General features: G+C 43.1%; 1 protein-coding gene across 1 annotated transcript; it reads right to left on the bottom strand.

Annotated features, from left to right (window-relative positions):
* Nucleotides 1–1,189: 1,189 nt before the first annotated feature.
* LOC143288059 (uncharacterized) lies at nt 1,190–10,284 on the bottom strand. Its single transcript, XM_076596326.1, has 5 exons — nt 10,147–10,284; nt 7,520–7,720; nt 6,203–6,317; nt 4,003–4,242; nt 1,190–3,197 (listed from the first exon to the last, which is right to left on the bottom strand). Exons 2-5 carry the CDS (start codon nt 7,706–7,708, stop codon nt 3,046–3,048), a joined length of 696 nt encoding a protein of 231 aa, XP_076452441.1. The 5' UTR covers nt 7,709–7,720; nt 10,147–10,284; the 3' UTR covers nt 1,190–3,045.
* Nucleotides 10,285–12,461: the final 2,177 nt, after the last annotated feature.

Genomic DNA, 12,461 nt, shown 5'->3' with positions numbered 1-12,461 from the left:
ATCGTCCCTCTCGCCCCAACCAGCTTCGGCCATCGAATCTGCAGGAGCCATCAGTCTTCAGCCGTCGGGGTGAGTTCTAGTCCTGAACATCGTTGAACTGAAACTGGTGCTGCAGTTGTCTGCGACTGTAGTACAATTGTGCTGTGGTTGGAATGGGGGGAGGGGGGGTATTTATTTGATTGCCTGTGCTTTGATTTTGTCACGAATACATATTTTTACATGACCACAGTAAAACAACGAGCTGAACTCTTCTGTGTTTCTGTGTTTGTGTTGTTGGGGCGTTAGTTAGTCTGGGAAGGGGTGGGGGTTATATGGGCAATCCCTTTCGGGTTGTGACATTGTTATTTTTGTTGTTGTTTGTGTGTGGGGTTGGGGGGGGTGGAGGGAGGTGAGGGAGGGGGGGGGTTGTTTGTTGTTGTTTTGTGGGGGTTTTTTTGGGGGGGACGTTTGTTTGTTTGGTTGGTTGGTTGTTTGTCTGCTTGTTTTATAAAAAGCTCAACAAACAGAACTGATGTGTGTGTTGATAGGTAAGGACAATTCACGCACATCCATCAGAGAGAGAGAGGGAGGGAGAGAGGGGGGAGAGGGAGAGAGAAAGAAAGAGATAGGGAGAGAGAGGGGGAGGGACAGAGAGAGAGGGGGGGGGAGAAAGAGGGAGAGAGAGAGATGGAGGGGCAGAGAGAGGGGGGGGCAGAGAGAGAGGAAAGAGAGAGATGGAGGGAGAGAGACAGGGGAGAGAGAGATGGAAGGAGAGAGGGGGAGAAATGGAGGGAGAGAAAGAGGGGGGGAGAGAGGGACAGAGAGGGGGGAGGGAGAGGGGGTGAAAGAGATGGGGAGAGAGATGGAGAAAGAGAGAAGGGGGGAGAGAGTGAAATAGGATTCGAACCCGTGGGATTCTCATTGACCATATGGCCACCGCTCCATTTGGGACACTTGTACGCTATGCTCTCTCTCTCTCTTTCTCTCTCTCTCTCTCTCTCTCTCTCTCTATCTCCCCTTTATCTCCCTGTCTCCCTGTAATCCCCCCTTGTCAAAATGGCTGCAAATGCTTTTGACAATAATTCATCAATCAATCTCTCTCCCTCTCCCTCCCCCCCCCCTCTCTCTCTCTCTCTCCTGCGCACGCATGTTTAAAGAACAACACAATCTGATTATCGACTATGATTTATTTTTTGTTATTTTCTTCAGATTCTGTAACACGGCACACATGTATCATGACTGAAATAAAAGTTGTTGCTGCTGTTGCTGCTGATGTTGATTTGTGATATAAAACATAACATGACAGGTAGTTGCCATATGATATAAAACATATATGACACATAGTTGTTATATGATATAAAACATACATGACAGATAGTTGTCTTATTTCAACCCATACATATTACACAGGTCTAGAGATAAATATAGGCTGTTTTCTCAATATATGAATTTCTTTATCCATATACATAATGAAAATAAAGGGGAGGGGACAATATTTTCCAGCAAGATTATCACATGAAATCTAGTTGGTATCATGATTCTCATTAATAAACAGTCTACACACAATCAATCAGTGTAGAGATACTTTTTTTCATGGGAAAACATTACCATAATGATTTTCATAAGAGGCAAATCATTTCTCTAATCTGCAGATGGAAAATGAATTGTTTCAGGACAAAATATGTCAGTAATGTTTCTTGCATCTGTGGTGCTCACTTAACAGCCGATCATATACCAACTTGCGATATGTTAAAGTCTCAAATCCCTGAACTGAAATCATCTTCAGTGTTGACAATCTTCAGCAGTCCATTGCTAATGCATGACTTTTTCAACTCCTTGTTAAACAGTCCAGTTGGTTCGCTGTTATAGGTGTTAGTTTTTCATTAGAAATATGCTATATTGTTATGATTTTTTGTTTATTTTTTAAACAAAACTTAAATCAATAATTTTCACACACACACACACACTTTCACTTACACGTATGCGTACACAGTAATCCCCCCCCCCCTCCCCCTCCTCCCACTCGATTTTTTTCCTTCCCTCGTCTAATACCACTTACAGTGAAAAGACGTTAAACTAAAGAGCGAAAGAAACTTTTTTTTCTTGTCATTAAAACTGTATGTAGTTATATTTTCTTTTCATTTCATGACATTTTTGTTTTTATTGACTCACTTGTGTAAACAAAGTGAGTCTATGTTTTAACCCTGTGTTCGGTTGTCTGTGTGTGTAGTCTGTGTGTCCGTGGTAAACTTTAACATTGCTGTGCTGTCTTGTTCTGTCCCCCTTGTTCAGTCTCGTCCTCCTTGTCTTGTCTTGTCTTGTCTTGTCTTGTGTTCCCTGTCTTGTCTTGTCTGGTCTTGTCCTCCCTGTTTTGTCTTGTCTTGTCCTCCTTGTCTGGTCTTGTCCTTCCTGTCTTGTCTTGTCTTATTGATCGTGTACCGTCCTGTCCTGTCTTTCATGTCTTGTCTTGTCTTATTGATCTTGTACCGTCCTGTCCTGTCTTTCATGTCTTGTCTTGTCTAATTGAACCTGTACCGTTCTGTCCTGTCTTGTCTTTTCTAATTGATCCTGTACTGTCTTGTTCTGTCCTTCTTGTCCTGTCTCGTCCTCCCTGTCTTGTCTTGTCTTGTCTTGCCTTGTCCATTTGATCCTGTACTGTCCTGAACTGTTTTTCGTGTCTTGTCTTGTCTTGTCTTGTCTTGTCCAATTTACCCTGTACCGTCCTGTCGTGTCTTCTCTTCTCTTGTCCTATCTTGTCCAGTTTATCATGTACTGCCATGTCTTGTCTTGTCTTGTATTGTATTGTCCATCTGATCCTGTACTGTCCTGAACTGTTTTTCGTGTCTTGTCTTGTCTTGTCTTGTCTTGTCCAATTTACCCTGTACTGTCCTGTTTTGTTGTTTTGGTTTTTTCCTGTCTTGTCCTTTATTGTCTAATCTATCACGCACTGTCCCCCTGTCCTCTCCTGTCTTGACTTATCTAATCTAACTTATCCTGTACTGTTCCTGTCCTGTTCTGTTCCTGCCTTGTCTTGTCTCATTGTATGAAGCCCTGTCCGGAGATGTCCTATCCTAGGTAGCGCAGGTTGAACTGCGTGGCTGGTCCGCTTGTGACTGCGCTGGAGGAGTAGTAACTGTTGGAATCGTCGAATGTGAAGAACTGCACCTCGTCTCCGACCTCCAGGCTAAGCATGCAGAAGTAAGGACTGACCTCCCAGTCTGCCGGGTTGTCGTTGCCGTTGTTGTTTAGAATTGGAATGGCAATCAGAGTCAGAATCCTTTTTTTTTTTTAACTGTCAACTAAAACCTTAACAAGTCAACAAGACACACATATAGATAGATACATAGATAGATCGTCGTCGTCGTCGTTGTCATCAAACAGCAGCAGCATCGTTATCGTCATCACCTTCTTCTTTTTCATTGCTATCACCGTTATCATCATCATCTTCTTCATTATCACCATCTTCGTTATCAACAATATCATCATCTTTAACATCGCCGTCATCATCGTCACTGTAGTTGTCAGCAATACCTTCACGAAGTAAACAAATTCGTCCAAAAATGTCCGGAACAGCATTTTGTTTTTGTTTCGTTTTCTTAATTCACTTGGATCGATCAATCATCGACATTGCTCTGTAAATTGAAGATGAACGAAGAATATACCACTGATATCGTATTTAGCACGCGCGCGCACACACAGACACACACACACACACACACACACACACACACACACACATTGCCTTCTCCCGTTTCCCCCACCCCCACCCCACCCAACCACCCAAAAACCTCTCACTCGCCTTTCAGCCGTCCCCACCACCACTACCACCCATCCACCCCACCCCTCACCCTCCGCGCCCTCCCACCCACCCCGAAATAAACAAACAACCCCAACCCCCACACACACACACACACACACACACACACCCCACCCACCCCGGCCCAAATAAACGAAGAATTAAACGAGCGAATTCATGCTGCAAACAAACAGACAAACAAACACAACCACCCTCGCCAAGCTCACCGTGGTATGTGTTAATCAGGTGCTTGGCAAACCCCGCGGAATTGAGGATGATGATGTCGCTGTTGCAGCCCCTATTGTCTTCCGTCTGCAGTTTGAAGTCCAGCATGTAGACGCCAGTCTTGGTGATGGCCACCTTGCCCGTGATCGGGTCGTACCCCATGCCGTGGTCCAGCACCACCTTGTTGTACTGGGGCTCTGAGCCGACGTAAGGATTGGAAGCCTCAGCCAGCGTCATGGGAGCTGCCGTAAGTAGTCAGCACGAAAGACGCTTCAGACATTTTTTTTTTCAGTGCATTTTCAGACAATGGAAATTCTAAAGTTCTTGAGGCATCGTTGTAAGGATGAGAGGCCTCAACCAGCGTCATGGGACTTGCTGTTAGTTTCTGCACGAAAGACGCTTTAGACATTCTTTATTATTATTATTATTGCATTTACAGCCAACGAAATTGTTATCTTGTCTTATCTTCTTTTATGTTGACGATGGATTTGATTTTATCTGATCTGGGGTTTCAAAAACAAAAAATCATTCAGTACAACGCAGCCAACAAGCATTGATGAAACATTCAGCACTGCAAAATTTCTCTGTGTGTGTGTGTGTGCATGTATGTGCGTGTATGTGTGCGTTTGTGTGTGTGTGTGTTTTACATTTGTTTATTTCATCATTATTGCCTATTACTACTCCTACTACCACTATTATTATTTTTGTTGTTGTTGTCGTCGTTGTCGTCATCATCATCATCATCATTATTTTATTGATTTATTTCTATCCGCATTTTATTTCTTTGTCCGTCTGCTTACTTTTATTTATATATTTGTTTAATATTCATTTATTTCATTAATTCAATGGTGTATCCATTCATTTGTTTATGCTCTTTCTCTCTTTCTTTCTTTCCCTTCTTTTTTCCCCCTTACGGCCTCGCTAAGCGCGTTTGGTTACGCTACTGGTCAGGCATCTGCTTAGCAGATGTGGTGTAACGTATATGGATATGTCCGAACGCAGTGACGCCTCCTTGAGTAACTGAACTGAACTCAGCACAGCAACCAGAAGCTTATAAAAGCGTTTTGTATTTGTAATTCTTTTTATCACAACAGATTTCTCTGTGTGAAATTCGGGCTGCTCTCCCCAGGGAGAGTGCGTTGCTACACTATAGCACCACCCTCTTTTTTTTCTTTTTTTTGTATTTTCCTGCGCGCAGTTTGTTTTCCCTATCGAAGTGGATTTTCTACAGAATTTCGCCAGGAACAACCCTTTTGTTGCCGTGGGTTCTTTTACGTGCGCTAAATGCATGCTGCACGCGTGACCTCGGTTTATTGTCTCATCCGAATGACTAGCGTCCAGACCACCACTCAAGGTCTAGTGAAGGGGGAGAAAATATCGGCGGCTGAACCGTGACTGGAACCAGCGCGCTCAGATTCTCTCCTTGGCGGACGCGTAACATCTTGGCCATCACTCCACATTTCGTGTAGTAGTTAGTGTGTGTACAGAGTTGATTTGATTTCATTTGACTCGTTCCATTTCACTTGTTACGGATACTTATACAGCGCCGATTTTCAGTCAAATTTTAGATTCGGTTTCAGTTTCTCAATGTGTGGTCACAGCGTTCGGACAAATCCATACCAGCTACACCACATCTATTGGACAGATGCCTGAACTATAGCCTAACCCTTCGCGCTTAGTCAGGCCTTGAGTGCATGTTGGGTGTGTGTGTGTGTGTGTGTGTGTGTGTGTGTGTGTGCCTATCAAAGTGGATTTCTTCTACAAAACTTTGCCAGAGGACAACAGCACTCTCGTTGCCATGGGTTCTTTTTCAGTGCGCCAGGTACTTGCTGCACACGTGACCTCGGTTTATCGTCTCATCCGAATGACTACGAAGAGAGGCCGGCACCAGGTTTCGAACCCAGTCCCTCAGGGACACTGCATTGACAGATTAGCGTTTTGACCATTCTGCTACTTTCCTTCCTCGGGAGAGCCGACCGAGAGTTGCCTTTAGGCCGCTCGTCACTCGTTTCCTGTGTCTTTCAGACAGGGCTTCAATGACCCGCGAACGCGTGCACACACACACACACACACACACACATTCACACACACAGAGACACACACACACACACATGCGTTTGTGTGTGTGTGTGCGTGTGTGGCAGGGACAGAGCCAGGAAGTCCCTGCCAGTCTATTCACATTCCTTGGGTGAACACACTCACTGAGGATTTTGTTGGCGGCCAGGTGCATGTCCGACACACGGTCCCAGGTGTCAGACAACAAGCTGAGAGCAGCGTTTATCTGGTCACTGATGTAAGTCTCCACAGCCTGCTTTTCCTGGGAACAGGGCGGTCATCAGCATCACCATTATCATCATTATTATCATCATTACATCATCATTAACAGCAGCAGCAGCATCATTATCATCATCAGCAGCATCATCATTTAAATAGCAGCAGCAGAAGCAGCAGCAACAGCAGCAGCAGCAGCAATACTATCTTGGTCACTGTCGTCACCACCACCATCACTATCACCATCATTATCCCTATCGCCATCACTATCACTACCAGCATCACTATTACTATCACTACCGCCATTATCACCATCGCTATCACCATTACCATCACTATCACCACTATCGCTATCATCATCACCACTATCACCACTATCACATTCACCAATATCACCATCACTATCGACATCACTATCACCACCACCATCACCCCATCACTATCACTCACCACCACAACCATCACTATCACATTCATCACCACCACTATCACTATCACTATCACCACAATCACTATCACCCTCACCATCATTATCACCATTACCATCACCATCAAGAGCAGCGTTTGCCTAATCCCTAATGTTGTCGTTCACAACCTGCGTTTCCTGTGAACCTGGCGCATATCGTGATGATGAGGAGGAGGAGGAGGAGAACAATAGTGGTGGTTTGTGTGTGTGTGTGTGTTCGCATGTTGAGTTTGCTTGTGATTTTGCGTGCTTGGGAGTAAGGTGGCAGAATGGTTATGTCTCTTATCTGCACATACAGTGTCCGTGAGGGTCTGGGTTCGAATCCCGCTTTAGCCCTTTCTCCCAAGGTTGAAATGAAAAAACTGCGCGTCCAGTCATTCGGATGAGACGATAAACCGAGGTCCCGCGTGCAGCACTTGGCGCACTTTAACAGAACCCATGGCAACATAAATATTGTCATCTGGCAAAATTCTTTAAAAGAAATAAAGAAGTTATCTCTGATAGGTACGCATATAGATGGAGAGAGAGAGAGAGAGAGATGCATGCACTCAAGGCCAGACAAGCGCGTTGGGTTATGCTGCTGGTCAGGCATCTGCCTACAAAGAAGGGGTGTAGCGCGTACGAACGCAAGTGACGCCTCTTGAGAAACTGAAACTGTGCGTGCTTTTCTTCGCCCCCCCCCCCTGCCCCCCCGTCCCCCCCATTCACGCCTCCCACACCTCTCTCCCTTCACCCCCACCCGCACGAGGTGCAGACGAACGCGTGTGAACCTAGCCACCTACATTAATGACGGAGGTAATCTCAGCCCATAGAACATCCTGGTCTCTCCAAAGCCCGTTCCTCAGGTGCTGGGAGGCCTCGGCGTATTTCCGGAGCAGGGACTCGTCGTAAGTCAAGGCCTGACCCCACACGGCGGCTGGCTGCAGCAACAGCCCTGCCAGACTCACACAGACGATGCTCAGAAGCTTCATTGTGGTTCCTGGCTGCACAACAGAATCAGGACAATGAAAAAAACACAAAAAAAGTTTGGAACTTTTGTCTTTTCATACACAAGGCGGACGCGTTACCTCTAGGCCATCACCCCAAGGCAAGGTTTTATGTAAGGATACTTTCTGTGACAAAGATGGCGAGGAAAGGAAGACAAGACAATACAAGATAAGACAAGACATGTTTGTTTCAGGAAACCCCCGAGGTAGTACATGAAAATGTTACGTATTTCATGTAACTGATACAAATATGGGACACGTTAGGCACTGTACTCACAATAAAATCAGTTACAATAGCCATACCAACTGTTTGGTTATAAGACATGCATTCGGAGGTAGAGAAGAAAAGAAACAACGAACGAAGAAGAAGAAATACATTGCAAACAGAGAGAGAGAGAGAGGATGGTTATTCACATATAGACCTCAGCCCAAAGTGAAGGGGTTCACATGAACATTGCACACCTAAGTGAAATAATGAAAGGAAACAAGCATAAACTTAGATAACAAAACATAAATTAATTACATTAATTCCACAAAGAAACGATTATTCTAAGTCTGAAAGCTTGATACAAAAACAATGGAACAAATATGTACGTCATTACTACTAATTGACGACATTGATAGGTGGTGAATAAAAAGAGTGGGATATTTGTTGTTGTTGTTCGGTTTCATAAACATTCGATGTAAACTTGTTAGTGCTGGCCAACAAATTATTTAAAATAAAAAAAAATTACTTATTTTTCTCAAGTTGGGATCTACGACATGAACGTCAAACTAAAACATTCGCACTGACAGTTCTGCATCTGGAGCGATCCGTATTGCAAATCCTGACATCCCTAACCTAAATTAGAGAGAGAGAGAGAGGAAGAGAAGTGTCTAGTCAATATCTATATTTATATATATATGTGTGTATATATATATACCCTAATAAACCACTTGGGTACATGGCTACATATCTATATATATATATATATATATATCTAGAGAGAGAGACAGACAGACAGAGACGGACACGGACAGACACGGACATTGTTTTATTGCCATTTACAATACTATCCTTTGGCAAGGGGGACAATGTATGAACAAAAGAATAACAAAAATGTACAGAGAAATTGACACATTGCTAAGAGTAAAATTAAAAAAAACAAAAAAAAACCAACAAACAAAAACAAAATCATAAAATACAACATATTGTTAAGATTAAAAAGGAACATTTTTTAAAAAGCTCAACCATCCAGCTTTCTACAAAGTCATTCAGAATTAAAAACTGTGGAACTGGCATCAGGGTAACAGTGTTTTTTTTCAATAACTATGAGGCTCCTGAAGATAATTTCTTTTTCCGACAATCACAAGCGAGGTCGATAAATTTCGCTAGTGATCTTATTCTTACTTCATCATCTATCTAAAGCGTACTGGTAAGGTTCATGTTCTCCGTTGAAAATAAAGCATTTCTTTCGAATTTTTTCATGATACTTACACAGAGAGAGAGAGAGAGTGGAAAGATAAATTGTTTACGAGGTGTTCTATCACTGCCAATGAGTATCTGAGGGGTCCACAGGGGACGAAACTGCAGTCATGTCAGGCATACCATTGGTTCTCTCCCGTAGATAGAGTTCAAATGGCCCCATTGCCGCAGTCTTCGAACAGTTTCTATTTGATATTTTCCCCGTTTAATGTTTTGCGATGTTGTTTTGAAATAATGGGAGGAGGGTTGTTTAGTTATTACATGCACTTGTTTTTCTCCACTGATATATTGCTCAAATGCTTTCTCTCTCTCTCTCTCTCTCTCTCCCTCCTCTCTCTCCACACACACACACACACACACACACACACACACACACACACATATATATATATATATATATATATATGTGTGTGTGTGTATGTAAATACTCTTTCTGTGTTTACACACACACACACACACACACACACATACACACACACATATTTATATATATATATATATATATATATATATATATATATATATATATATATATATATATATACATATATACTCGTATATACATATGGAGAGAGAGTGAGAGAGAATTTAGAGAGAGAGAGAGAACGAACATTTTATAATGAGGGAAGTGGATTAAGCATGCACATGCTTTTTTACATCCAGCCCTCAGGGCAAAGAGAAATGAAATCAAAATGCTCACAGGATATCAAAAGGATATAGAATTAAAAACTGTGACATTCAAATACACTCAAATGCACAGTAAACATCTACAGGTACATAATCATAACACAAAGACAAAAATGTATATAAATATAATAATATAAAAATGCAATATGAGAGAGAGAGGTCATGATGATGATGATGATAGTGATGATGATGATGAGGATGATGATGAGAGAGAGAGAGAGAGAGAGAGAGAGAGGGGGGGGGAGGAGGGGATAACAGAAACAACACTTACACTTCACGGTATCGCCCTCCTCTTGCCGGTACGGCACGGTACGGTGGCTGATCAGAGAGAGACTGACTGTTCGATTCTTCTGTGGGAACGTTTTATAAGGCCCAATGGCGCTGCGGATCAACTGTGACGTCATCAAAGATCTCAGCACGTGATTCTCACACTGACGCCGCGAGATCGATGCGTACTGAAGCCTGTTATTTGACACACCTTCTCGCTGGCTGCAACTGGTACTGCGTTCATGTGTGACTCTTGTCTTCTGTCCCGCCCGCGAGAGGCGCGCACGCGCGCGAGATATAGCGGGGGGAGAGGGAGAGAGAGGGGGTGGGGGGGGGGCAGATGAGAGAGAGGGAGGGGAGAGATTCAAGAGTCAAGATTCAAAAACTGTATTAGTCAAGGATAAAGATTTTAAGCATTGCCTAGTAGTCTATAGTCTATCTGTCCTTGTGACAACAATTACAACAATAACGATAACGACACAAAAATGAGAGAGACAGACAGACAGACATACAGCAGACAGAGAGAGAGAGGGGGGGGGGGCTACGTCGAAGAAGAAGAAGAACGAGGAGGAGGAGGAGAAAAAGAAGAAGAAGAAGAAAGAGGAGAAGTAGGAGGAAGAAGGAGTTGAAGAAGGAGAAGAAGTTCAGTTTCTCAAGGAGGCGTCACTGCGTTCGGACAAACCCATACACGTTATACCACATCTGCTAAGCAGATGCCTGACCAGCAGCGAATCCAACGCGCTTAGTCAGGCCTTGAAGAAGAAGGAAAAAAAAAGAAGAAAGAGTTGGAAAAGAAAGAGGAGGAGAAGAAGAAGAAGTCTACCCACAACGCAGTGCGGTCATTTTGGATCAAAAGGCGTTCTGGTAAACTATGCACACACACACACACACACACACACACACAGTGTTGACCAGTGGTTTCATCATATTCAAAGGGGTGCTAGAAAAAGAAGAACCACAAGAAGAATTATCTGATAGGGTGCCAGATAACGTTGATAGTATTCTAGATATTCACACCTAATCCAAAGGAAGAGGTAAGACCTTTTTGCAATGAGGAAAATCAAAATGGGTAAATTTGTATTTGTATTTCTTTTTATCACAACAGATTTCTCTGTGTGAAATTCGGGCTGCTCTCCCCAGGGAGAGCGCGTCGCTACACTACAGTGCCACCCATTTTTTTGTATTTTTTCCTGCATGCAGTTTTATTTGTTTTTCCTATCGATGTGGATTTTTCTACAGAATTTTGCCAGGAACAACCCTTTTGTTGCCGTGGGTTCTTTTACGTGCGCTAAGTGCATGCTGCACACGGGACCTCGGTTTATCGTCTCATACGAATGACTAGCGTCCAGACCACCACTCAAGGTCTAGTGGAGGGGGAGAAAATATCGGCGGCTGAACCGTGATTGGAACCAGCGCGCTCAGATTCTCTCGCTTCCTAGGCGGACGCGTTACCTATAGGCCATCACTCCACTGTAGTCTAATGGTCCTGACTGTACTGCTGGAGAGGTGGACAAATTCTGCGCTGATCTAGCTGCTGATTGTTTTGTTAAGTTATTCAGTATTTGATAATATCAATATCCGGATGATTGATCAGAAATTATCACTGCTCCCCCCCCTCCCCCCTGTGTGTGTGTGTGTGTGTGTGTGTGTGTGTGTGTGTGTATTCTTACGTACGTGTGTTGGTGTGTGTGTGTGTGTGTGTGTGTGTGTGTGTGTGTGTGTGTGTTCGTGTTCGTTCTTTAGTTTAACGTCTTTTCACTATTAGTGATATTAGACGGGGAAAAAAATGGGGTACGGTGGGGTGAGGGGGGTTGTGAGAGGGGAATGGGAAGTCAGGATGATGCAGAAATGGTAGAAAAACTACTAAGAAATGCATAAACAACATGAAATTAGCTTTAACAGTAACAATTCAATAATGATGATAATAATTAAAACCATTAACACAATTATGAAGTACATTAAAGGAATGTATAAATAGGGCTATGAACTAATGCCTTTGAAAGTTCTACTAAAAGAACCTCGTTAGAAATAACTTCCCAAAAATCATCTGCAGAATAGTTACTCTCTATGAAATACTTGGGCAAGAAGATACGAAACTGCTGACAGTGAAACAAACTATGATGGAAGCCGAACTGCCTACCACAAATGCATATAACATTTTTACTATATTTTGTCTTCAGCGCGTCAAGTTTTTTACTGAATAAAGTAGGGGTTATTAATCTTGTATAGCAAGCTGATGAATTCGGTATTTATTCTTTAATAACATATTCGGGGACATGTATTTTTATCGATTTTTCTTAATCTTGTGCTCCTCTTTTA

This window comes from Babylonia areolata, chromosome 12 (assembly GCF_041734735.1).
Source record: "Babylonia areolata isolate BAREFJ2019XMU chromosome 12, ASM4173473v1, whole genome shotgun sequence".
In the NCBI taxonomy this organism is placed as follows: Eukaryota; Metazoa; Mollusca; class Gastropoda; order Neogastropoda; family Buccinidae; genus Babylonia; species Babylonia areolata.
The sequence above is the reverse complement of the archived record's forward strand: the minus strand, read 5'-3'. Positions and strand labels throughout refer to the sequence as shown.